Source organism: Chinchilla lanigera, unplaced genomic scaffold (genome assembly GCF_000276665.1).
Source record: "Chinchilla lanigera isolate Chin_1 unplaced genomic scaffold, ChiLan1.0 scaffold00010, whole genome shotgun sequence".
In the NCBI taxonomy this organism is placed as follows: Eukaryota; Metazoa; Chordata; class Mammalia; order Rodentia; family Chinchillidae; genus Chinchilla; species Chinchilla lanigera.
The window spans coordinates 3,402,349-3,429,104 of NW_004955411.1; the positions used below are offsets into that span (position 1 = coordinate 3,402,349).

At 43.4% G+C, this 26,756-nt stretch overlaps 1 protein-coding gene across 3 annotated transcripts in view; it reads right to left on the reverse strand.

Annotated features, from left to right (window-relative positions):
• Fam120b (family with sequence similarity 120B) overlaps nt 1-26,756 on the reverse strand; it is a 91,341-nt gene that overhangs the window by 15,548 nt on the left and 49,037 nt on the right. For all 3 annotated transcript variants that reach the window (XM_005377628.2, XM_013510751.1, XM_005377627.2), the window contains exons 4-6: nt 26,231-26,335; nt 20,219-20,391; nt 16,035-16,127 (exon numbers count right to left, since the gene is read on the reverse strand). In XM_005377628.2, the coding sequence (XP_005377685.1) occupies nt 16,035-16,127; nt 20,219-20,391; nt 26,231-26,335 (371 nt within the window). The remainder of the gene's footprint in view (nt 1-16,034; nt 16,128-20,218; nt 20,392-26,230; nt 26,336-26,756) is intronic.

Consider the following 26,756-nt stretch of genomic DNA (forward strand, 5'->3'; position numbering starts at 1 on the left):
TATATGCTTCTGTCTGTGGTTCCTTTTGATCCACATTGTGAGGTATTTCCATGCTTTCACGAGCAAGTTCTGCTGCTATCATTGCTTTGTGATAAGTCCTTAAATGCTGTGGTCCTGTCACAGATTTAGGGTTAAATCTTAGACTGACATCTTAGACTTTTAAGATGTTTGTTTCCTATTTCATTAATAGGATTCCTACACTTTTCTAAGACTGACATCTTAGACTTTTAAGTCCTCTTTCACCCTTTTGAATGGAGCACATCTCTCCACTTAGGTACATCGCCTTGAATTTCTTTTACGAGTTTTACAGTTGTCAACATAGAGATTTTGTACTTTTGCTTTCTCCTCGTTATTTCACATTTTTCTTTGATGTTAGTGTAAATTTAAAATAATTTTAGGTTATTTTTATAATAAACTTTACATGTTGATTTTATATCTAGCAACCTGTTATACTTGTTTATTAATTTGAATGACTGGACTATAGTTTCTTTTCAATTTTTCATATATATCAATCATGTCATATGCCAATGATAATAGTTTCCTTTTTCCTTTAAACTACACTTTTTTTTTTTTCCTGAGACAGGGTCTGGGTATGTAGTTCAGGCTAGCCTTGAACTCACTATGTAGCCCAGGCTGGCCTTGAATTCGCAGTGATCCTCCTGCCTAAGCTTCCTGAGTGCTGGAATTACAGGCTTATGACACCATGCCCAGTGTCGAATTATGCTTGTACTTTTTCTGACTTCCTCTGTTGGATGGGACCTCTCATTTAACAGCAATGATGAAGGGCATCCCTGATTCACTCACACTGTGGAGGAAAAACTTCGAACACGTTGCCACTGTATGGTTTCCATTGTGGTTTTGCAGATGTCCTTTACTAGATAAGAATTTTGGCACTTACAACTAAGGATGCTAAAATCTTTGAGGGCAGGTTGTCATGTGGACATAAATATTCAACTCCTTTTGGTAAATGCCACGGGGTACAATTGCTGGGTCACACAAAGCATATTTAGTTGTCTAAGAAGCTGCCAACTCTCTTCTAAAGTGGCTGCACCATTTTGTATTGCAACTAGCAATGAGACAGTTCCTGCAAGAATCCACTTGTAAAAAGTTCTTCTCTACTATACGTTTGTTTCCTATTTCATTAATAGGATTCCTACACTTTTCTTTATTATTTTCCTCTTCCCACATGATCTCCATTTGATCTTTTCTTATGCTAATTTACAGAGATGAAGTAACCTTCCTTCTCAGGGCAGCTTTTAGCTTCACTTGAGAAGACTTGATATACAGCACTTTTATGGTCATTCAGGATACCTGGTGAGGCCGCCCGCTGTAGTTTCTCTTGTGCACTAGTTCTCAAATAATTAGAATACATTTATTGCTACTGTTTCTCTCCTACCTCTAACATGGTCTGAAAATGGACCGACAATTTCAACACTCTGAAATCTGCTGAGGCTTGCTTTGCAACCATCCCACAGTTTGTCCTTGGCAAACTCATCACAAGCACTTGAACATGTTCGTCCTGTTTGGAGAAGCCTGCTGACCATCCTCTAAAAGACCCAAGCCACGTGATCTCTGCCTGTTGTACCAGTTCTTGTGAGATCTGTTCAAGCAAGATGCTGTGGTTTGAGAATTCATGCCCAAAACTAAAGCAATCAAGAGGGTAGAAACTGAATCCCCCTATGGCATTTAGGATTTTGGTACCAGGAATCAAACTCATGACCTCAGGCTTGCCAGGCAAATGCTTATACCACCGAGCTATATCCCCAGCATTTAGGATTTTGGAGGTGATTAGATTATGCCATTAGGGTGAAGCCCTCACAACTGAACCCTAAAAGCTTTATAATGAGAGAGAAAGAGACAAAGACATGGGATGCTCACACTCTTGCCACGATACCATGCAGCCTGGGATCCTTACCAGAACCAGGCATTGCTGCATGAGTTTCCTGTCTTTCCAATTGTGAGCTTAACAAACAATTTTTCCTTCATAAAGTAGGCTGCCTCAGGTATTTTGTTATAGTGACAAAAAGATGACTAATACATAGAAGTCTGTGAACCTTTTCTTTCAAGGTAAGACGGTGAACAGTTTAGGTTTTCCAGTTCCTACTCAGTCTTTGTTACATATTATCCATTCTTCCTTTGACAAATACTTTAAAAACATAAAAGCCATCCTTAGCTCACTGGCCAGAGTGGGCATTTTGCTGACCGATGCTAAAATCTTCCTAAAGGAATACAGATGTATCCATTCCTTTTTTAGTTCTGTCATTGCATCACATATTTTGAAGCTGTGGAGGCAGATCAACATTACGAAATATCCCTTTTCCACATTAGCTCCCTTGGCTTACTAGTTGGACAAACTTTTTTTGTGTCTACGTACTTCCAACTTCTTGGTGTTCTCAGACTGTAGATGTGTGTCTGACAGGCAGCATATGATTGGTGGCTGGAGTTTTACTTTGGACTTTTTAATTTGAAGTGATTAAAGATCCACAGGAATTTGCAGACAGTATAAAGGGTCCTACGTACCTTCTACCCAATTTCTCCAGTGGTAAATCTGCCATACTATAGCACAACATCAAACAGAGAAAGCTGGCAGGGGAGCAAGTTTTACACACACCTCTACAAGTCACAATGGTTCCCGCTCCCCAGGAACTCCCTTCCGAGATCCATTCAAGTTATTTCAAGTGTCAGCAATTTCTTCCTATTACTAAGTTTCTGTTACTATATTCTGCAGTGTGAACGTATCAGTCTCTTTAAATGTTCACTCACGTAAAGACATCTAGGTTATTTCCAACTTTTGCTATTACAAGTAAAGTGCTATGAATATTCATGTACACGTTTTTCAATGAAACTGACTTTTCATTTCTCTGGGATAAACACTCAGGTATGTGATTACTAGACCATCGAGTGAAGGAATGTTTAGCGTGTTAAGACTCTGCCAACCATTTTCTAGTGTGACTGCATACATTACATACTGCCACCAGCAACAGACAGGACTGAGTTTGAATCTCACATCCACGCCACAGTTTGGTAGTCACTCTTTTTTCATTTACCCCTTCCCTCTGTGTGGTGGCTTGTGTGGTTTTCATTTGTACAAACAACTTTCCATGTGCTTTTTACCATCCAAGTATCTGCTCTGGTGAAATGTCTGTTGATGTCCTGTCTTGGGCTACCTTTTAACTATACCATGCTTTTACTGTTGAGTTTTGAGATTGTATTTCTTGATAATAACAACTTTGTCAGGTGAATGGTTTATAACTACTTTCTTCCAGTTAACAGCTTATCTTTTTCTCATCTTAATAGAGTAGGAACTTTTAATTTTGCTGAGGTCTAAGTTATTCCTTTTATGATTGCGATTTTGGTATAAAGTCTGAGAACCCTTTGCCAAGCCCTGAGCCCCAAAGACTTTCTAGGATTTTCTAAAAGGGTTTATTGAATCCCATGTTTTACTTGAGTTTACCTTTGTACAAAGTATGTGGTCAAGGCTGAGATTCACTTTTGCTTCTGGATGTCTGACAGCTCCAGCACCACCTGCTAAAGCTTCTCCTTCCTCTAGTGAACTGCTTCTGTACCTATCAGCTAAGAACATGTGAGTGGCTTCTTCACTGTTCCATTGGTCATGTGCCTACCCTTTACCAACACAACTCTGCTTGATTACTGGATCCCTACAGGAAGCTATAGCATCAGGTACAGCAATCCCTTCCACCACTTTCTTCTTTTTAAAAATTGTTTTAAGTTACTTTTGTTCTTTTGCCCTTCTGTATAAAGAATAATCTTGTCACATATTTTTAAAAATGTTGCTAGCTTTTGCTAGCAGTGGCATTAAATGTGTACACTGAGCTCAATGGAACTGACCTCTTTATCATGTAGACCCTTCCGGTCCCTGGGTATAGTATGTCTGTCTTCCATTTATTTGGTTTTCTTTGGGTTCTTGCTCCCCTTTGACTGCAACTTCCTCAGCTAATTACTCTGTTCTAAGGATTTCTCTGTTATCCTGAAGGTGATTTTCCCTCCGATACTGGAGGACAGGAAAGGCAGCTCAGAGCATGTTCCCTATTGACCTGGAGCTTTCCTCCCTGCTCCAGAGCGCTACACGCACCCTGAACCAAGCATGCAAATTTGGACCAATTGCCAAGCAGCTGAACCTTCACACTCTCCTCATACTCCAGCCTAGCTGTGGGCCACCTCTGGTCCCACCCAACAGGCCTCAAGGTCTTCTGCTCAGTGTCTGCTCACACTCCTGGCAATCTTTAGCCATGAGCAGGGACCTCCCCACCTTCAGTTCCACATGTTTAACAGTTTTTTCTTACACTTTTCTGAAACACTGACCCTTCCTAAGACATGACGTTCTCTGCTCCGTAACTTCTTGTGACATCAATTTCCTAGTGTTTTCTGCATGACCAACCACCATCTGCATGTCTCCTTTTCACACTCTTGCATCACTGACTGCTGTCTTCTAAACTTCATCTTTCTCCATTGACTCTTAAATAATGTTACTCCTCTTAGTTTCCTGTCCTTTTCAGTAAACTTACACCTCGGCTCAAATGTCATCCTTACCTATGGACAAACACGCACGGTCTTACATCTCCCAAATTTATCTCCAAAACCAAATCCTTTTCCGGGGTCAGGCATGCATATTCAAATGCATGTCTGGAGACAGCAATCCCACACAGGATCTTTGCCAATCCAAACACTGTCATCTCCTCTCCTTGCAGTTTACCAACTTACAGAGCCAACTGAGAGAAACATGCCCACCCCATGGCCCTCTCCTCCATTTCATACCAGCTATGCACTAGGTTTCATATCCTGAGCATCTTTTCTGCCTCTCCAATTCAGTCTTCGGTCCCTCTGGCCAACTGTGGGCTCTCGCAGCCCCATGCATGCCCGGTCCTGCTCTATCATCACACAGCCTCCGGCATGGGCTCTGCCCCTTCCTGTGCCTGCGGCCCTCTGATCCACAAGCCCTCCTCACAGCTCCCACACAATGCACTCTTTAGTCACCCGCTGGTGGCTCCCCAGTCTCTGCAGAATTTGCTTTCTCCTAAAACACTACTTTGAGGGGCTGGGATTTAGCTCAGTGGCATAACGCCTGCCTGGCAAGCGCAAGGTCGTGAATTTGATTCCTGGTACCGGAAAAAAACCAAACAAACAAACAAAACACTACTCTGACGCACTGGACACTGCCCAACTGCCAGAAAGCCATGCCAGGGTCATGTCCCCTCAGCACTGCCAAGATGCCTGGCTGCTAGCACCGTCCCTGCCTTGTGCCCTAGGGTACAGTTTTCACATGTCAGCCTCTTTTTACCTAAGACTGGGTTCTCTGAAGGTCCCTGCTATACCCTCTGTAGACCCTGACAAGTCTGGCACACAGCAGGAATTCGGACTTCTACTCAAGGAGTGAATTGGCTAAGTACCAGAACATGATGTGTCACATCAATTCCCCATCAACTGCTGAGGCTCAATCAGTGAATGTGCAAGAAGAGCTTTTTAAAGAAAAGACATATACATTCATTTTCTAATCCAACGCTTGTTCAGAAGCACACAATTACTGTCTACCGTGTAACTCAAGCCAAGATCCTGACTCACGGCTCATCCTATCAGCAAAAGCTAACCAGGCCAGCCTGCCCCAAGACACATGTAAAAACTCTAATCCTGAATGCTGCATTTCGCTGACATTTCCGCAGTGGAGGGATGGTGTCACAGCCCTCTATCTGCTCTCAGGCCAGCACCTACAATGTGCCACAACCGTCCTAGGTAGCCTCTGCTTTGGTGCGATGCCAAAACTGCACAGCTGCATGTCAAAACAGAGTCCAGCCTATGCACCGTGATCCTGAGTCCAAACATGGCAGCCAGAGTCACAGCAGGAGACCCCTGAGCTATTTGTGCCACCCTCCACTACCCAGCCAACTGAGAGCCAGCAAGTTACACCACTTCTGAGGGACTCCGTCACTGCATGTGCACAACGAGGACCGGATTTGATTCCACTCATTACCAGTGCTGATGAGCTCCCTGTACCCTGCTGAAGGTCCAGGCCAGGTACTACAGAGTACATCAAGTTCTTGAGAAAAGAAAAACTACTGGCAGTAATCACCATCCTCTTTAGCCTTTCAACTTAAAGCTCAGTTTGAATTGTAAGGGTGCGGTGTACTACAGCAAGGACAGGAAAGGTAAAGTGGTGTGGATACAGTTCATCTGGCAAACAACTCCTGGGTTAAAAACTAGACTAGCAACTCCCTATTCATGTCACTAAACACTGGAAAGTTAGCTCTTGAAAATACCCCTATGTGAATTTAGAGGTTGGAATGTGCTTTGAATGCAGGTTGTATCGGCAACGTTTTAGAGTGATAAAGCTGCATCCCTCAACAACAAACACCACACTGAGTGACTATTCTGTGACAGGTCAGAACCTGTCAGCTCCTCAACATCATGCATGAGAAGGAATCCATGAGGACAGAGCAATCAATGGTTGAGACAGAACAGGGCGCCCCCAGGTATCTGCTCTTCTGCAGACTCAACTTCACAATTTACAATTTATTCCTGCATCTCTCCACTCTGAAGAGTTAGCACAGCATCTAATCCAAAACAGCCAACAAGGCACAGGACTGGGGGGCCGCTGCTGTGGGCAGTACAGCTTGAGACACTGCCATGAAAGTCAGTAACTGGGCCAGGAGGAAACATTAGAACTTCTGTAAAATCTTTAAGAAGCTTTGTACAGATGTTAATTCAGTTTTCTAAATACAGTGTTGTTTTGGCCCTGCTCTACGCAAAGCCAGGGTCAGAAGCCCTGAGAGAACTGAGGCATAAACACATCGCTTCTTTTCCTCATTAGCACTGTGCCCAGCACCCCCGCCATCCTTGTGCTACCTCCCCTGTCTGAGAGGCAGACGTTGTTTCAAATGCACCATCGCTGCAAAACGTTTACATTCCAGAATGTGTTTGAACAAGTCTCTCAGGCATGTCTGTCTTGCGCTTCTACTTTCTTAAGTACAATGCTAGTTTCACAAGATAGACCACACCCCTTTTCCTCCTTGGGGAAGTGTTGAACAACTGCCTAAGGACAGGGGGCTGGTGAAAAGCTGGATGGCCAAGACCAACTTCCAAATTCCTCATCAAACAAAAAAAACACTACTAATTTAAGCCAACTGGGGCTACATGGGGAGACAGCAACACAGAAGGCCACAGGGAAACTCTGCTTCTCTCAAGGGCACCTGGAATTCAGGAGGCATCCCAGGTCCCCAGGTCAGGGTGGCAGAGGACTGGCTGGCTGGCCCCAAGGCTCAGAACATGAGCTCAGCACCAAGCACTCAATGTGATCAGCAGACATGGCCCCTTGCTTGTCCAACTCAAAAAATAAAATTAATAAACAAAAGCAGCCTGTATTTTGGAAATAGGGTTTAAGGTGCTTTGGAATGAGAAAGAAGGAAAAGTTGAGGCAAGGGAACCCTGTCCCCATGGCACTGGGCAGAAACCGAAACCAGAAGAACCAGTTCCTGGTGTTCCAAACGCCTCACAGTAAATGTTTACCAGTGAGCAGCTCCACTCGAGTGTTTATAGCAAAGGAAGGCTCATTTACTCAGGTCTGCACACAGCCGCACAATGACACTTCCATGGGACAACACTGCCATTCTGAGTCCTGACACTGCTCATCAGCATGCTTGTCCTGTCAGCACCGTAACACTATAAATATGTTACTATTTATTAGCAAACAAAATAGCAAAAGAAAACAGATTTTCTTTGGTGCAAAAGTCCTAGACTGATTTTGGAGGTGTTATATTAATAAGTCTAGAGTTTGGCACAATCTTACAAGAGAATCTAAAATGAGCTGCTCCAGGGAGCAGGCCAGGCAGCCTGGGTGTAGCCCTCGCTCATGTCCAGCCCTCTACAGCCTTCTTGTGTCAGGACAAAGGGACATGGAAGTTGTTAAAAGTAGTTCGTGAGACCAAAGACAACCTAAAACCAGGTACTTCCTACTCGGTAGTAGTACTGCACGCCACGGTCATGGGCATCTGAGACTCCCATGTCCTGCATGACATCTTACCAGCGCTTTGCCTGGGTCTTCTCCGTCTATTGTGAAACGGAAGGTTTTACTTGTAAAGAGCACTTGTGGGTGCACACACAGTGAGTCGATCTTAGTGTCATCAGAGGCATGTACCATGGCCTAGAAAATACCACTGGCTTCAAACAAACTCGAATCTTCCTCAGCACCCTACCAGCTCACTCATTTTAGCCTCTACAGTTCCCACATTAAATAGTTTGCACATCAAATACTGTGTCCAGTGTGGTATCCTGTGATGAAACACGGTATCTGAGAGAGGCTCCTAGACAGAATTTGGCTTAGAGCAAGAGAGCTGTACAAAGAAGGAGAGTTTCCTTGAGGGTGATGGAAGGTGTCTCAACATGGACAGTACAACTACTAACAAGACAGTAGTATTGGTAAAAACATTTGGGAAAAAGGGACAGAACTTAGTCAAGGGGCAGTCAGCATGCTGCTGTGTAGAAGGTGAGAAGTCCAAAGAGCAGGGCTCTGCAAGCACACCAAGACTGGTGACTGTCTCTGGCCTTCGAGCAGCAGAGTAACCCACCTTGGTGCGCCTCTGAGAACACCATGGGCTGTGTATTCAGTGTAGGGGAGCAACTGTTCACTGCATCTCCTATTTCAAACATGGCTGCTGAACTTGTAAGTAAATAAATGAACAACTTTTAAGGTGACATGGAGAAACTTACCATTTTCTGGTCCTGTCTTAGAGGAGAAAAAGGTTGAAGAAGTGTAAGAGTTACGCAAGAAATCCAGAGTGCATTCGGAAACCCTTTATTTTTCATAAAGCAAAGAGGGCAGAGTGGGACTCTGGCCAAACGGGGCACTATGAAAGGGAACTTTAAAGGAGCTGCAAAGCAGACCTTGTGATTCTTGTCTCCAGCAAGCTAAACACAAACACTGTTCTTCCTTTACATATTCTTACCTAAAGGCATTTTACTCTTATTTTACTTTTTAAACCAGGCACAAAGTGACTTGTGTTGAAATGTATCCCTAGAATTTTAACTGACACTAAGAACAAGAGCAACCTACTACCAAGTGCTACTTGGCGTACCCCAGCAACTCATGTACACGGGCCACACAGCCTCTGGCATATCACTGAAATGTTGGCACTAACAAGTGGAAATAGCAGCGAGCTTCCAGCACTTCCAATGCAGGAAAACAATCCCCACCTGGCCAAAGAAGGTGGACTATCCAGCTACTTGGACATCCCAGGCCTGGCCAGCCATGTCTGCATCCTTGTGCATCAGTTGGGCTCACCAAGAACGCACACGTGGCTGGGGACAGCCCTTGCAGCCCCAGTGACTTCTAACCAGACTCTCCCCTACATCTACGGATAGAACCGATGGACAAAAATCCACTAGGAAAATAAATTCTCTTATATTTGTTCAGATGGCTTCTGGCAAGGACCCAAGAATTAAAAAATAAAGTGAAGCTTGGTATAAAAATAGCAAACGTGGGAGAATTCACATGAAATACAAGTACATGGTATCTTTGGGGTCTGCTGGGCGGTGCCTTGCAGAGCTAGGCAACATCCCCTGTGGAACTGAGCATTACAATTCACACCTCCCTTCTCCTGGTTCATCTCACTGTCTTACGGCTGTGTCTCCTTTTAGTGACTCCTGCCAGAAGTAAGGGACAACTCAGTTCCAGACCTTCCTGTCCAAGTCTAGGCTATACTTGGAGCCTGAGTGGACATTGCAACATGAGGGTTTGGAGAGCCCAGGCACAGAAGCTACTCCAAGCATGCAGCTGCAGATACTTACAATTTCCAAGAAGCCTGCCTCTCAAGCATGTACTTAGTAGTTTTATATACGTGTGTGCACTAGTAGCTTCATATGCATGTGTGTATCAGCATATGTGCATGTCTGCTCAATACCCCATTCTTTACCATTTAAGTGCTGTATTAACTCATATAAAGGCATCATAAAAAAAAGAAAATGCAAATAAACAAGAAAATAAAAGTCACTCATTACTTAGACAAAGTAGAAGCTACTATTACTGACTGAGTATTTTCTCAGGAAAGCCCAGGATTTTGGGATGTGCTCTCCTAGTATTTCATCTCTTCCCAAGTAACTGTTACAGCACCTCCCACCAAGTCCTCTTTCAATCCCTCTCCAGGAAGCCCTCTCCAAGGCGTCCTGGGGCTTATCCTACATCTTCAGGGGGGTGGGGGCATATGATCCAGGGCTAGTCAGAGAAGCCCATCCTGGGCCAAACTCGTTCTGATTTAGCAATGGACTTGAAATAAGACTTCTAGGGAATGCAGCAGAGTTATCCAAGAGCACTCTCTCACCTCTAGTGTGGGCTTACACTTGCAGAGTGTCATCCCAGGAGGGGGCAAGGACAAATGGCAGTCCTCCCATGCTGTCTTCTGCCTCTAACACATACTTCTTGTCAAAAATTCAACTGATGGGCAGGGTTTCTAAGAACTCTGACCTGACTTTCCATCCAACTCCACCCAAACACTGGTGTCCCAGTTATTAAAAGTGAGATAACAGAACACACTGAATTTGCAGATGCACTACACTGGTGCTGTCAGGGAAGGCCACATTAAACACAGGTGTGCCACACAAGAGTGGTGAAAATCACGAGACTGTTTACTGTTCACCTGACAGACAAGCCAGGGTCAGAGATCTCGGGGTCAACTTCACGGCCCCAGCACCTGAGGCTCAGGCTCCATCTGTCTTTCCTTGGAGTGTCAGCATTTCCTCCTCACATGGTAACAGGGAAAGTGTGTCTACATTCAGCAGCCTAGCCCTTCAGGTTTATTAAAACGAAGTCTTTCCCAATCTCTGTGTCTTGCTGGCAAAACTGGCCTAGACAGCCCCATGACCCTCTAAGGAAAGACGTGGAAGAGGGGTGAGGAATGGCCTCCACTTCTCTACAGTGGTGTCTCGGTTCATGAACTCAATTCTCTCCACAATTCCGGTCACAAACTGAACTGGATGGAAACTGAATCAAATTTCCCATGAGGCCAACACTGAACCTAACCACTAAATGTGATTTGGTTCTCATCCCATTTGATTTTCAACCAGAATCAGGAAAAAATAAAGTTGGTAAATTGAAGCTTAGGATAAAGTTAAACAGATTACTGCTCTGAGTTACAACTGTCAGTCTATCTACTTATATGACCATCTAATTCTAAAAACTGTTTCACATTCAAAGAGCTGAATAAGATATTTACGAAGACCTAGCCAAACAGTGTTCAATCTAAATCATCTTTCAAATAGTACAATCATTTAAAATAATTTAAAGCAGTCAAATTGCTTTTATTAGAAGCCCTGAAAAACTAATCTCAGTGACTGCTGATAAAGGCTTAAATGTTCTTTCAAATAATGTTGTAATAATAAATAGTATCTGAATTAAGGCTTTCTTACCCCTCATGACAAATCCATTATAAAGAAATACCACTCTATAAAAAAAACTCCTAAAAATAAGTTTAGTAAAACTGGCATAAACACTAAATTACAAAGAGCCCCTTAACTATGCTTTTATCAAATGACAGAAAAAATATATGTACATTTTATGTTTGGGTAAAAAAAAAAACTATCATTATTCCTAGTAAAAAATTTCATTTCACTTACATCAGTAAGACAAACTCCTTAAAAACAGCTGAATAGAATTCAGAATGAATTACCTAGTTTCATGCTGCTCTTCTCTTTCTTTGGTCTCCTCGCTTAACACAAGGACAGCAGGATAAGCTGGACTCTGCCTGGGGCTGTGCTGACCTGTCTCCCATCCCCGCACCCTTTCCTCCGCACTTTCCTGTTCCTTCCCAGTGGCCACTGTCTCCTGCATCCTGGCCTGTGAAGTCATCACTAACTGCAGGACTCCTGGCTGCACTGACTCACTGTGCCTACTACATACTTCTCAGTCTCGAAGTACTCTTTCCTAGGGTACTTGTTTTTTTTGCTCTGTATCATAAGATGGAGGGTTTCATTCACAGTGCTTTCCATATGTAATTCTTAATCTTCTGAACTTCGTAATGACAGCTTCTTCTGGCACAAGGGAACTAGTGACACAGGAAAGTTTTCGTCACTGACATCTGCAGGGAACGATGTTCCACACGCACAAGGTGTTCCCTCATTAGGCTCTCACATTCTCACCCACAGATGCTCTTGGCCACATCACTCACACAGCTGAGAAGTGAAAATAACCCAGCCGTCCATCAACTGACAGTCAATGCAGTCCACCCACACTAGGGAGCAGGAGAGAAGCTCTGACACGCTGCAACATGGATGACCTTGTAAACACGGTGCTGAAAGAAGCCATACACAGAAGGCCACAAGTCATGTGATAGCATTTATATGAAAAGTCCAAACAAAGAAATCGACACAAAAAGTGAGAGCTGCCAGAGTGAGGGAGTATGGGATGAGGAGAGAGAAAACGGAACAGGGGCTCTAAGTACACAATGTACGAAAGAAGAGTCTTCCAGGGTGGTGAAAAATGTTCTCAAGTTGAATACTTTTAAGCTGTGATGAGTCAGCTGTGAGAATCTACTGGAAACCACTGCAATGCACCCTTTAAATGGGTGAACTATACACAGAACTACAGGAAGAAACCAAGCTTAGAACGTCAAGGAAAACAAGACCCTGAAGGCATTAAGAGGCTGATCTTCATGAGGAAGGTATGGGGAGGTGTGTGAACTGCTATCTGCCATTCTTCCCTTCGTGCACTGTTCCAACCTCTGCTACCCAAGTCATCCCACTGGCAATGGCAGGCACAGGGTCAGCTGACTGAAGAGGGAACATTAGCCAGTTCTGCAACACACGTGACACAGAGGCTGGGCAGTAGCTGTGCCTTGTCCTTGGCAGGAGGGGACTGGTTTGGATAAGCGAGGGCAGAGTGAAAGCTTCCCAGCTTCTCAGGGAGAGCCAGGGGAAGTGGCCAGGTTGCAGAGAAGACCTCCACTGAGTGTTGAGGCACACAGGGCTTCCCCTGGCTTCCCTGGATCACTGTGTGGGAGGACTGAGGTGACTGAACCCAGGGGTCTGGGGGACACCTCAATGGTGACGTCTGTGAGGCCCTGTAACAGGACAGGGACATCTTCACCACCACTGAGGACTTAGTCCTTCATCCTCAGCTGTGTGATATCCCATGATGAATTTCTGTTGATTTACAGAATGGGAGTTTGAAAAGGAAATATGTTGCTTTGGGAAAAGATGCATTTTTTTAAAAAAACAAATTATATCCTGAGATTTGTTTCTATTACTGGAAAATAAACTGTATTTGAAAGATTTTTATTCATGAAGACAAAATACACCCACTAGTACTACTGTTGTATTGTTTATAGTCAGCAATATAGCAAATTTTAGCCATATCAAACAAGTCTACAACTACTTAACGAATATTTACAAAGACTCAGTTCCACCCTCCAGGAACTAACCTCTCTAAAGTCCTAGGAATACCCAGTTTTTAAAGATTGTGCAGGCCAGGGAAACCACCCTCCTAGGAACTAGACACAGGAGTAGGAGTGGAAATTGCATGTCCACCTGCCCCGGAGGGCAGCTTGTTTCAGCAATGCCACAGACTCCCATTTGCAGACCACTGATGCTCAGAAGTGGTGTTTACTTCTTTACCAAAAGGTCTCCAAAAAGAGCTCCTTCTAGCTTTCTCTTCATTCTCTCTAAACTATACTCTGAATTCTCTACTTTGAGTTACCCACAAAGATCATACTTTCTGATCTGGCATGAGAATTCACAGCCGGATGCATGTGCACTTTTAATTTTGAATTTCCATTTGTGAATTTTATAGCTTCTCTATCATTTCAAAAGACAACTTTCTAATTAAGTTTATAAAGCTGTTTTTGGCCAGAGGAAAGGGTGGTATGGGCTCAGCTGGGTGGCTTCTCCTACTTATTCTTCCCTCCAAGTCCTGAAGAGGATGTGGCAGCCAGAGGGAGCAAGGCCCACCTCACAACACCTGGATCATCAGTGGTCAGGGTGAGTATGGCCTGCAGACTCCTATCCAAACACAGGTCCATAGCCCACAGAACAAAGGAAGACTACTGCCAGAAGCGCTGCTCACCTAAGTACTGTAGTTATTTCAGCAAATAACCCATTTGTCAGTAGATGGCAAAACCTCTTTCTCAGCAGCCTGTGAAGAGAGGACGCCCCTTCCCATGGTCCTCTGCTCTGCTCCAAGTGCCATGCCTAGGTGAGGTCACCACAGCCCAATCTGTCCACACTGTGGCCACCTAGGAAGCTGTGCTCTAGGATCTTCCCAACCACCTTCACCACCTGACAGGGCAGGTAGTACTCCCCTTTCACCCTGCCCACTTGGAGACAGCTGCCAGACTGGTGGGTGCCCTTCCTCCCAGCCACACTTTTCCTCCATTACCTTCTCAGTTCATACATACTCAGCTCCTTCTTAGGAGCAAGAAAGACAGTGTGGGAAACTCCTCCTGACCCCTAACTCACAGGTTTCTCTGGGGAGGTCACCTCTGCCTTCTGCCAGTCTTCAGGCAGCAGAACCTAACGCTCAGCAATGTAATTCAGTGACCATTTCTAATTTTACCATACCTTAAAGTCTGGCCTGTCGTGAAATGGTTGCATTCCACCGATCTGCATCTTTTGCTGGACACAGACTCCTCTCCCCAGCAGCTCCATTTTACTACCACGGAAACTTTGTGTTACTTAGTCTACAAATTCAATTTTTCATTTAATTTACTTCGTTAGCATAGATTCTAACTCAATCACAAATATCTGTGTATGTATGTTTATCTTCACATGAGTGGTACCAACTATGTATTACATGCTCTATATAAAGTACAGTAAGCAAACATGTCCTCTAGAAATATAAGCTGGAAGCTCACACTGCAACTGTACCTGTGAACAGGAAGACTAGTAAATACACGACTTGTACTCGGCAATGACATGACCACAACTAGGAAAGGAAACTGCAGTCACTTCTGGAGTAGGCTCAGTTCTCCCACGCATCCTCAGTACCAGTGAAATAGCAGCCTTCTGGCAAGTGAAGACTGTTCTTTGCCTCCCTGCATATTATGCACTGGTCCTAGAACTCTCCTGGGACACCACAACCCATGGACGCTCAAACCCCTACATAATATAACAGCTTTGCTTATCTCCTATACACGTGCTTCTCTGTACTTTGTCATCTCTGAATGACCCATAATATTTAATACAATGTATATGCTATATAAATAGTTCTACAGTTTTGTTTAGGGAGTAGAAAAGAGGAACTGTACATGTTCAGCATAGATGCAATTTTAAAAAAAAAGTATTTTCAACCCATGGATATAGAAACTGCAGATGCAAAGGGCCGACTATATCTACATATACACTATACTATATAGTAACAGCATATACTATACTACACCATATTATACTATACTATATAGTAACAGTATATATATGTATAGCATACAGCTTCGCATATAAATACAATCACCTGAATTTTAAATAAATATATAAGTGCATATGCAGTTTAAGGTTGAACTTGAGCTGCTATACGTTCAGTATCAGCAGCTCTAAACAACAGATCCGGAACAACCTGCTGCTCAGGGCTTGTATATGAAGGACAAAATGATGAGACAACAGAGCTTCAATGTGCATTTGAAGTGCCAGGCAAGAACAGAGGACAAATGGCAAGACTCTGACTTTCTGTGCATAGAGCAGGTAGGACAGGTAAGTGCAGGCAGAACTGCTAACACCTGAGAAGCCACCAGGTTTCCCTGACACCAAAGAGACTGACAGAGGGTTGAGTGATCTCTTCTCTTCCAACTGTCATACTATCAGAGCAAGACCAAGAATTGCTCAAGAACTGAAACTGAGGCAGTGATTGTCAACATCTGACCTGGTACACACCCAGAGCATCTTCAAAGATGAAGACAAGCTACCTCCTCATGAAGAGACCTCAACTAAACACAACTTCTTGATCCTTTCTGTGATATACCAACTATCATGAAGGAAGGATGGAAAAAAACCTGACCCTTTATCATATTATGGCTATCCAGGGCTGCAACAACTGGTCATATATGTACCTGTAAGTTTATGAGCTGTGCAGTTGATTTTCCTTGGAGGCACAAGGCCTGAGCAATAAACGCATGCAAATCCTCCAGGCAAAGAGTGTCCACCTGAGAGTGAGAGAAAAGGTCAGAGTTAGGCTACATTTTAAAACTTCAGTACTACTTATATGTTGCTATGGACACACACATACACAGGAACACACACGGGCACATGTACAGGCTCAAGTGCACAGCATGCATGCCCCGTGCATCAGATCCAGGGACAGCAGACAGTGTGCATGGGGGAAAAGCACAGCCCCTCCCCTCGCCCTCCACAGCTCCTGACTGTGAAGCTCTCCCTCTGGCTATGCACCTAACTCACAGGCCACGCTGGTCACAGGAACTTGGGCTCCTAACAAGGGTTCCTCTCCAGCAAGGCAAAAAGTCCAGAATATCTAGGAATTACCAGGAGGTGTCAACCAAGTCTGAGTCTTTGAGGAATACAGGTGGTCACTATTAGCACAAACTGCATGGAGTGGACAATTTCTGGACAAAGAGCACCCATAGCTAGGCTGGGATGGTTAGGGCTGAGGGAACATTCACCTTCGAACATTCAACCCCAGATAAAACTCGTAACCTTATATTCCAGTTTAAAATAAATCAGGATTTTGTAATATGAGTGGTCAAAAGACCTAACAAAGGGGGTGAGAAACAAGGAGACAGAGCGGGTAGGTCGGGGGAGAATGACTGGGTTTAAAGTGAGTCATGGGCATGAGAAGCTTTATCAAGCAGAGACGGACTGCACTTCTACCCCTCTTGCCTCCACACTCCTGAGCTGCCCCTGTTCTTCCTAAGCCACTACGTTTGCCACCCAAATGGAAGTACTATGATGGCCACTTGCCAAGTAATTCCACTATCACACAAGAACACAGAGGTCTTTCCCAACTGCAAGGAGTGACCAAAGGCTTAGAGGAAATAAACAGGAGAACAATGACAAATTGATCAGTACCAATTTCACTGATTCACTCCAAGTAATAAAATGCTAGTATGTCTACCTGTGATAACATGACCCACCATAATCAGAAACACCATTTATTATAGACTCCTGCTGACTTCCACCTTGAAATTCCTCTGGAAAAACACTCCAGCATACTTCCGGCATGAGCTACCCTCCAGGGCCACACACAGGGCCACTGAGTACTCTTACTTACCCATCACTACCTGTTGTGTGTTTATTTAAAAGTGTCACCTCTATACAAAGGATAACACTTCTAACTATGGGGGGCAGTGCATGGGATTCATGAGTAAGAAAAAAGATTGTAACTGTAGAAGCAAGACCAAGTACCAAGTATATTTTAAAATGCATAACGACCACCATTCTGCTTAGAAGGATGTTTCCGGGCACATACTTCTACTTCTTGCCATTAGGGATCTTTGAAGAAGGTTGATCTTACACTACCAGCCTAGAAAAAGAAGCACCATGTGCCAAGCTTCGTCACAGGTAACCAATATCACACTTGACCACTTCTGTAGTGGACAAATTCAAAACGTACCAGAAGCTGCCAAAGACTCAGTAATGTTCAATTCTTTAGCCTTTCAATAATGGCCATCATTAGATATCAATACATTATAAAATATCTATTATAGAGTATATAAAATACGTACGTTTCTATAAATTTACCCTTCCAAAGGATTTTCTCAGATTAGTGTTACAGCTTTTGTTTTTAACTTAAAGGTTGGCTCTAGTGAGAGTATTGAGTTTCCCTCATTTTCATACACTGAATTGTATGCAATTTCATCCCACACTGCACATCTAATTTAACCTTAACTAGATGAAATCATATATATTTGGGTACTGAGAAACAAATCCCGCACCTTGCACATACTAAACAAGTTCCCTACTACTGTGCTATATTCCCCATTCTTTTTAAAAAATTTATCTTTTTGAATTTTGGGACTGGGTCTTGCTAAATTGCCCAGGCTGGTCTTAAATTTGCAATCTTCCTCAGCCTCATGAGCAGCTGGGATTACAGGTGTGTTACCACATCCAGCATGAAACTGGAACATTTTTATAAACTTCTCTTTCTAGCTATACTAATTCTGAGAACAATTGTCTTATGAATGAAAGCATAACACCTTCTCACCCTAAGAGATACCACTGTCTCATTGATTTGATGAGTTCTATCTATAGGACTGATTTCTTACCTCCTCTGAAATTAAACCACCATATCTATTTGTGCCTCCTTGCACTGAAGACCTTCCATTTAAGTGGTCACTGTCACAGGAAAAAGGTGGAAATTCTCTGCTTGCAGTTTGTCTTGCTTGAGGGTCTTATAAACTGGGATGTGAAGTTATGCTGTTGGGTGCTCAACTTTTTCTGCCTGAAGAGGACTTTAATAAATGACAATCACTTACATGATGAACAAAAGAGTAGAAGAGCTACACTGAATGATTATGGAAGGCTCTACAAGAGATCTCCACTGCTGGAAAAAGTAATTCACTGCACATGCCTCAAGAGTGCTAAAGATACAGCATGCCTGTGGCTACACATGGCACTGAGAGCAAAGCATTCTTTTTTTTTTTGGTTTTTCTCCGGTACCGGGAACCGAACTCACGACCTTGCACTTGCCAGGCAGGCGCTTTTTGCCGCTGAGCTAAATCCCCAGCCCCTTTCTAAATGTTTTTTTTTTTTTGTTTTTCTCCGGTACCGGGAACTGAACTCACGACCTTGCGCTTGCCAGGCAGGCGCTTTTGCCGCTGAGCTAAATCCCCAGCCCCAAAGCATTCATTTTTATAGGTGAGCAAATGCCACTTTCTGGAGAACCACCACTTCCCAATTCCCACCTTCAATCACAGGCACGCACAGATCAATAAATAATGGACAGAAAAATAGTAATCACTAATGTATGCATATATATTAAATATATATTTCAAAAGAAATTGGCCTAATATTTACATATTACAATTCATGCCCTTCTATATTAACTCATGTTTTTGCTAAGTTTGGTACAAATAAAGCATTCTATTCAACGCAGTAATGCAAAAACTACAGTTTATATTAGTGAAGTGAAACCACTAATAAAGAATTGCTTAACTGTATGCCATTTTTACCAACTGCAAAATGTAGAGTGGCTACAGAGTGGGCAGAGCCAATGAGACACTTAGAAAGGAAAAGTCAATGTTCAAATAGAATTCCACAACAGGGTAAACTTCTCATAGACAACCAGTAACTACACAACTATCTGCTTCAGGCAAATAAAAGCTGACTGGTCATGCCAGGGTAGACCTGTTATGCAGGGAGATGAGAAGACAGGACGGAAGGCCTGGCAGGGTCTAATGGACTGGTGAGGAAATCTCAACAGGCTGCATAAGAAGCATGCACCAACAGTGAAACAAACACAGCAGAGGAGTGGGAAGCAACAAGCAGAGGAAAGGGTCTTTTGTAACCCTTATGATTTTGTTGCATAAACAAAATGTAAAACTCACATGGAAGGAACAGACCAACTTGGTGAACGACTGGAAGATGAAGAGTCTGGTGCTGTACTTCCTACTCACAATCTACAGCCTGGGCACACAGGCTCAGCAGGGCAGGAGGACACTGGAGTAACAGCACACACTTCCCTGAGCAACTCTGCACAACACTTCATGTGCTCCAGCATGTGGCTGCCCAGTAATCTTGGAGCTGGCTATCACTATTACCTCATTTTCAGATTGCAAGAGGAGTCTTAGTGCTCAGGAAATAGTTGTGATGATGAAGGTGTGAACATGACCTAGGAAAGCTGAAGTGATCTGCCTAGAGGGTTAGAGCTACCAAGAGAGAAGCCAGGACTGCTGCCAGGTCCTTCTCTCCAGTTCCCAAGACCCAAGGAACAGGAACTGCCCCTATCAACTAGAGAGTGAGGAGAAGGTACACCAGGGCCCAAGAGCCTGAGGAACCTCAGCCAAGGCAGGGCAGGTCTTGCACCTGCACAATGCCCAAAACCTCTGTACTCAGGTGCATTGCAACCACTGGGATGAACAGATGGGGCTGCCAGCCACATCCCACCACAGGACCTCCATGTTTCTAGAATATCCTGAATAACTAACACTGTTCAATGAAGCAGATGCGGGCCAAAGATGACCTGGAGACCAGCCTGCTTCTCCACCCCTGGCATCCCAGAAAAGAAGAGGCCAGAAGCAAAGAACATTTGCAGCCACAAGAACAGAGAGCTCAGTGTCACCTGGATGAAGAGGTAGATCAGCAGGCAGCACAGAGCTCTCAGTGGGCTGTCAACAGCCTGCAGCTCTTCCCTCGAAGAGGAGAGATTGAAACAGGAGAGAAGTATTTCCAGGCGCTGTGCCTGCACCGCCGGCTCCTCATTCAGCCACAGGATTTTCAAACTAGGTGTTCCTCCTAGTTAAAAAGGAAACAGAGGTTCATGGTTACCCTTTGCAATACAGTTACAATATACCTCTAGGAAACAACAAACAGAAACTAATTTCTTCCCTTTCTGACATACTACAGGCTCAAATCTTAAACTAGAATGCAAACATGAAAAAATTTCCAGTTTAAAAGAAAAAATACCCTAAAGGGCCAACATGCACATCTTGCTGAAAACTTTCTTTTTTCTTCTTTGCAGAGCTGGGGACAGAATCCAGGGCCTCAAGCATGGTAGCCAAGTGCTCTACCACTGAGCTATACCCACAGCCCAACTCTTTGTTTTTTGGAGATGGGGTCTCACTGTGTTGCCCAAGCTGATCTAGAATTTATGATTCTCCCATCCGCAGCCTCCTGAGTCCTGGGGTTACAGGTATATACCACCATATCCAGCTCATCTTTTTAATGGTTATATTTTGAGGGAGACTGGAGGCTTTGCTTCTATCCATGTTTTGCTCTCTACTGTTTGGAACATGACTCAGAAGAGATGTCAATATGCCAGTCCAGGATGTCAGTAAAGAGCTAGGTATGGGCACATGACTGCAATCCCAGCACTCCGATAGACTGAGGCAGGAAGATCCCAAGTTGAAGATCAACCTGGGCAACTTACTAACTTATTGAGACCCTGTCTCAAAATAATAAAAAAGTTTTCAATGGCTAGGGATTCTACAGATCAATGCAAAGGCCCTGGGTTCTCAGTACCAGGGAGGAGAGACACACGGACACATACACAGACAGACGGACAGACAGACAGACACACATACACTACCCCCCACAAAAACAGACGGCTGTTGTGCTGGAAATGCAGTCCATTCAACCCTCCCACCACATTAGTGTTTCTCAGACTTCTATTTACAAAAGCTATTGAGAAACTGATTTAAATATAAGTATCATTCATGAACTCTGTGACTTTCTCCAAGTTTTTTAAAAATTTTATTTTAAAGAGAACAAGATTAAAATTTCAAAACAATAGGAGAGTAACAATGGTTAATACATTGTGTGTTATCATCTACAAAGTAATTACTTTGAGTATAAGACAAAGGTATGAAAAATTGTCCAAATAATCTTAGCACAAGCCTTTCTTTTCAATGAACTAAGAGAATCAAGTCAGAGATCAAGATGCATTTTCCTGGAATCTATGTGAATCTTTTTAGAGTGCTGCATGCCAAAGAATCTACATATTAACAACCCTAAAACCACTTCCCTATTACTAAAGTATTTGACAAAATTAAACTCCTGAACTGTAATTCTTAGTATTTCATATATACATTTAAATTAATAAAATCAGAAGAGAAATCCTTACTTAAAGTTTGTTTAAATCAAGAGAAAACATGAGTAACTCTGGATAGAACACCGAGTGGAAGAGGAAGGTCTGCCTCACAGCAACAGGAAGGTGCCAGAATGAGACCTAGGATGGTAATACCCTCTGTGACCCCAACAGCTGCGGCTGTCTGTCAAGGCCACTGGCTATGTAACATACACTAAAGCACAGGGACAGTCCCACATTTCCCCAAAAAACAAGTGCTGCCAACCAAGTGGCATGAGAATCTAAGAGCTCAGAAAGAAGTTCTTTCACTTTCTCCTTTTGTTTCTCAGACCGTCACTCACTTCTCAGTGGTGCACTTCCTACCTTCAAAGTGAAACAACTCAGCAAGTTACCCACACTTCTAAAAAGCCTGAAAAGTTCCCTCTACAAGAGCCTTTCACTATTTACTTTGGAGAGAAAAAAAACTTTCTCAAGAGAGAAATAAAATGCTAAACACAATTAAGACGTCTGTGAGGAAAAAAAAAAAGACCTGTGGGACTAGTCTTTAAGATAGAGATACTATTCCAGGATAATCACAGGTGCCGGGGAGCACATGTCAGAAACACTCCCAGGGAAACTATAGACCTACAAGGGCCTGATGCCTGTGAGCCAAAGCCAATTTACTGTCTATTTTAATCATTTTCACAGTTTCAAATCATTAAGGGAAAAAAAGAAAATTAGTATTTCCTAATACAAGAAAATCACATGAATTCCCAATTTCAAGGCCTACAAAGTTTTAATGAAATGCTGCTGTACTTGTTTGTGTTTGTAGTATTTATGGTTCCTTCCACACAAGACAAAGTAACAGAAACTACAAGACCTGCAAAGCCTAACATAAGCATTTACTGACATTATTTTTAAAGAAAAGGTTTGCTAAACTCTGACCTCAGGAAAGTAATGAATCTCCCAATATCATAGTTATTTCAAATACATGAAGTATTTAGAAAACTTTTTCTGGATTGCAAAAGTCAGATTTTGTAAAAAATCTCTAAAGACAGAAAAGTGTAGAAGAAAAAAATAATCTACAGCCTCCCACCCAGATACTACCATAGTTTGGAACAAAACTTCTACTCCCTTATCAGTATGCACAAAGCATTGGCGAGCGCAGTGAAGAGAGCAAGTGTCATTAAAGCACAGAGATGGGTGGTGGGGAAACATCACCTTGGGTTTCATTTGCTTACACACAATGGTGTAACACAAAAATGGAGACTCATAGAGTATGTTCAGAGTCAAGTAGTGTCTAGCAGAAGCAACTGCCAGTGAAGTCAGTGATGGTGCTTACTCATAGCCCCATGTATCCATTCCCTCCAAAGACGAAGATGTCCTTAGATTTTCAGGTAAAGATTTTCAAGTATCTGTCTAACAATAAAAAGGATGAGAGAAAAAAACAAAATCAGGCAATTGTTTACCAGCTTCTTTTTCACCTCCTGTCACAGACATTTCTGTGAAGGCTAAGATCTGATGATGCCCCTCAGTCCATTTCTAGGTACTGATTCTGCCTTCCCAGGCACCCTTTTTTGTCCGAGTGGCCCCTGTGGAAGATAAAGAGCTGCTACCCTGGGAGGTTTTGCAGAAGAAAGGCGTATAAACAGGTAACAATTCATGAATGCAAAGGTTTTACTGCAGCAATACTGAAGGTGAAAGGGATTAATGAACAAACTGGGGCAGAGGTCCCGCAAAGGTTTTACGCTGAAAGGCACTCTGGGACTGAAAGGAGACGGTAAATAACTCACATGTGATGCAAGCCTCCTGCCTTCCTCCCTCCTGTCCACCAACCATTCATCTCATGCAACCTCTGCTTCTGGGGAATGACCAATGCCAGACCCGTGACTGGCGCTAAAGATATAAGGGGAAATGAGGGAGAGTCGGTTGCCTTCAGAGAGCTCACAGTTTAGGGGAACACACAGGAACAAGCCAGACGATCACAGTAATACTACCGTGATGAGGGTGTACCACGAAGACGAGAGGCAAGCTGAGGCTGAAGAAAGAGAGGAACTGGCCAACGTGAGGCGAGACAGGTTGGGAAGGGAAACTTATCTGCGAAGGTCTTTATAGAATAACAACAAAAGGCTGAGGATGAGCCCAAAGGAAAGTCATCATCAGGTCTGTGCTTTGAAAGAGGTCTCTGGATGTAATGGGAACTGACTGGAGGAACATCAAAAAGGAAAAGGGAAGCGGTCAGGTGAGAAGTAGCAGACTTATCTCATGCACATTAAGAGAGGCTGAGGAGGCATAAGCCTAGATTTACGGCACTTGGACCAAAAGGAAGGTGGCAATATTCACTGCAGTGGAAAGTGGTACTGTTTGAAAGCGCAGTTCTGCAATAGGGCCATGTAGAGACTAGCAAAGAACCCAGCACTGCAGGCATCAGCACACAGACTTTAACTGCAAAGGGAAGGCACACTGACTTATTTTGGCTCTCAGCCTACAGAAGCTATGACACTTTAGTGACACATTTATAAACAAAAAAAAGCTGGTAAACAACTGATGAAACTGACAATTCTAGTTTTCTTTCCCCCATGTCTTTTATTAGACCAACTGTCGCCATTTCACTTGGAAACTTAATACAAAACCTTGGCCCCATCCCACCACCCCTGATTAGAAACTGTAGGGATGCGGGGCACAACTGTGTCCTAACACATGGGCCAGGAGATCCTCATGTATATAAAATCTGAATTCCACTCAACACCCTTAAAGAGAGAGGCGAAAAAGCACAAGGACAAAAAAGAGGAACTTACCAATAATAAGAAATTGCCCCCCTGATGAGGTCTAATGTTGTAACATTACAGAAAACCACCAGAGTAAGAAACTACACTCTCATCAATCTTTTTGTAACTGAGAATTTTGATCTCAAATGCAGTTTGTTTAGTCAAGAAACATTGGTATATAAGACCAGAAGAAATGAGGCCCCTCCGGAGTTTCCCCCAAAAGCTTGTTTATAAAAGAGGCCACACTCCAAAGTTCCTGCCTCCTGACATTGAAGTAGAACATCTGCAGTACCTGTGAAGTCCTCTGCTCACTCTACAGAGAAGCCTAATTGCAGTCTTTCTCTTTTCTAAATGTAGTACAATATCAGTTCCTCACGCAATACAGAGATTTACTTCTCAGCTGACAGACATCCAGTTATCTTCACCAAGGTAGCGTGTTTTTTTGAAGCACCATTTAAAGTAATCTCACTCTACCAAAAATGCGTAGCTCTAGCATGAAAACCAAAGCTGGCTGGGTCTACCAGATGACAGCATGCTGTTAGCAGTTCCAGTTTAAAAGAAACATACTTAAACTATAATTGAACCACTGACTAACTCAAAGTACTTGATGTGGAAAAGAGCTATATAAACACACTCATATTCACACACATGCACATTCTCGCAAATACACTCATTCACACACATGTACACTCATACATTCACAAGTATGTGCACACTCATCCTTGCATCTATACACACACGTGTGTGTGCATAATCACAATCACATGCACTTGCACACTCATGCTCATTCATACTCATATACCCACACTTCTACTCATTCACATTTAGATAGCAACTTCCACTCTCATTCACACATGTACACTCACACTCAAATAGCCATACATGTGCACTCCTATGCTCACAGACACAACTCATTCCAACAGGCACACACATTCACACATGGGCAAACCCACTCTTGCACACATGCTGTACACTCATGCTCTCACCCATAATCAAACATATACTTTCCCTGTCATTTATACAGTACACAGCCTCATTCACTCACACATGTACATATACACTCAGTCTCACAACCCTCTTACTTGGGTATATACTCAGTCTCAGCTAGGCTGTGGGAAAGGAGACTGTCAACGAAAACCACAGAGGCCCTCATCACATTCACAGTCTGAGTGGGTAACTGGGGCATTTCAAACAAGCACCTGGAGACCCAACTGGGCACTCTGCTCACCAAGCCCTGTCTAAACATCAGTTTCAAAACCCTAATTATATAATCTGATTACAGTTCTGGTGAGGGTAGCCTTTCGAGCTTTTTTTTTTCTTTTAAGACAATGCCTCACTAGTAGTATAGGCTGGCCTCAAATTCATGGAAATCCTTCTGCCTCAGCCTCCTGAGTGCTGGGATTACAGGTGTGCATCACCACACCTGGTGCCTACGGGGCTTTTAAAAAGAAATGGAGCTCCAGAGGCCAACCACTGCCTTGAGAGACCCAACTGGAAGACTCCACCTGGTAGGGGTGGGGTCGTGTATGGGATGCTGGGGACATGTCTCATTAGTAACAAAACAATGCCCCATCTGAGTTTTTACAGCTATAAACAAAAGTGAATAAATAAAAACATGCTGGATAGTAAGCCATAGCACTATGTACTTTTTATATGGAAATAAGTATTTTAACAGTTTTGAAGTTATCTTCAGATTATTTCTCTTGCACACTCCTAGAGGGAAAAGAAACAAACACAGAACTACCTGATTTGCCTCACTCCTGAGGTGCACCCTACAATGACTAGATGGAGGCTGCCCTACCTGGGATGGTCATCTGCAGAGGTCTGACGAGGTCCGGGTGCCTCAGCGGGTTTCCAGGGTACACGAACCACTCCTTGACCACTGGGTAGGTGGCACTGGTACCATCTGAGGAAAGACAGCAGCAGGTCAGTAGGTGCAAATTCTTGGTCCAAGAGTGCTAGTCAGCCTCTGAAGTGCACCCTCTCCTAGAAAGACTGGGAGTGACATGCTGTCTTATTACTTTCTGGTCACCGGGATAAAGTACCTGTGACTTTAAGAGGTTTACTCTGGTTCCCGGTTTAAGGTGACTCAGTCCAGGTGAACTGGCTCTAAGGCACATAGGATTGGCAAATGGCAAGGTAGTACAGAAAAAATGAAACGTGCAGAGAAAGGAGACAAGCACATTGAGACTTTAAAATTGTCTTTTTAAGAAAAACTATAGCTTCCAAGATAAGCCTTCTCTTCCAGGAAGCTCATTCCAAAAAGCTGATTCCTAAAGGTCTTTTTACAGTAAACTGTAAGTGAGGGCTTTGGACCCATCCTTTTC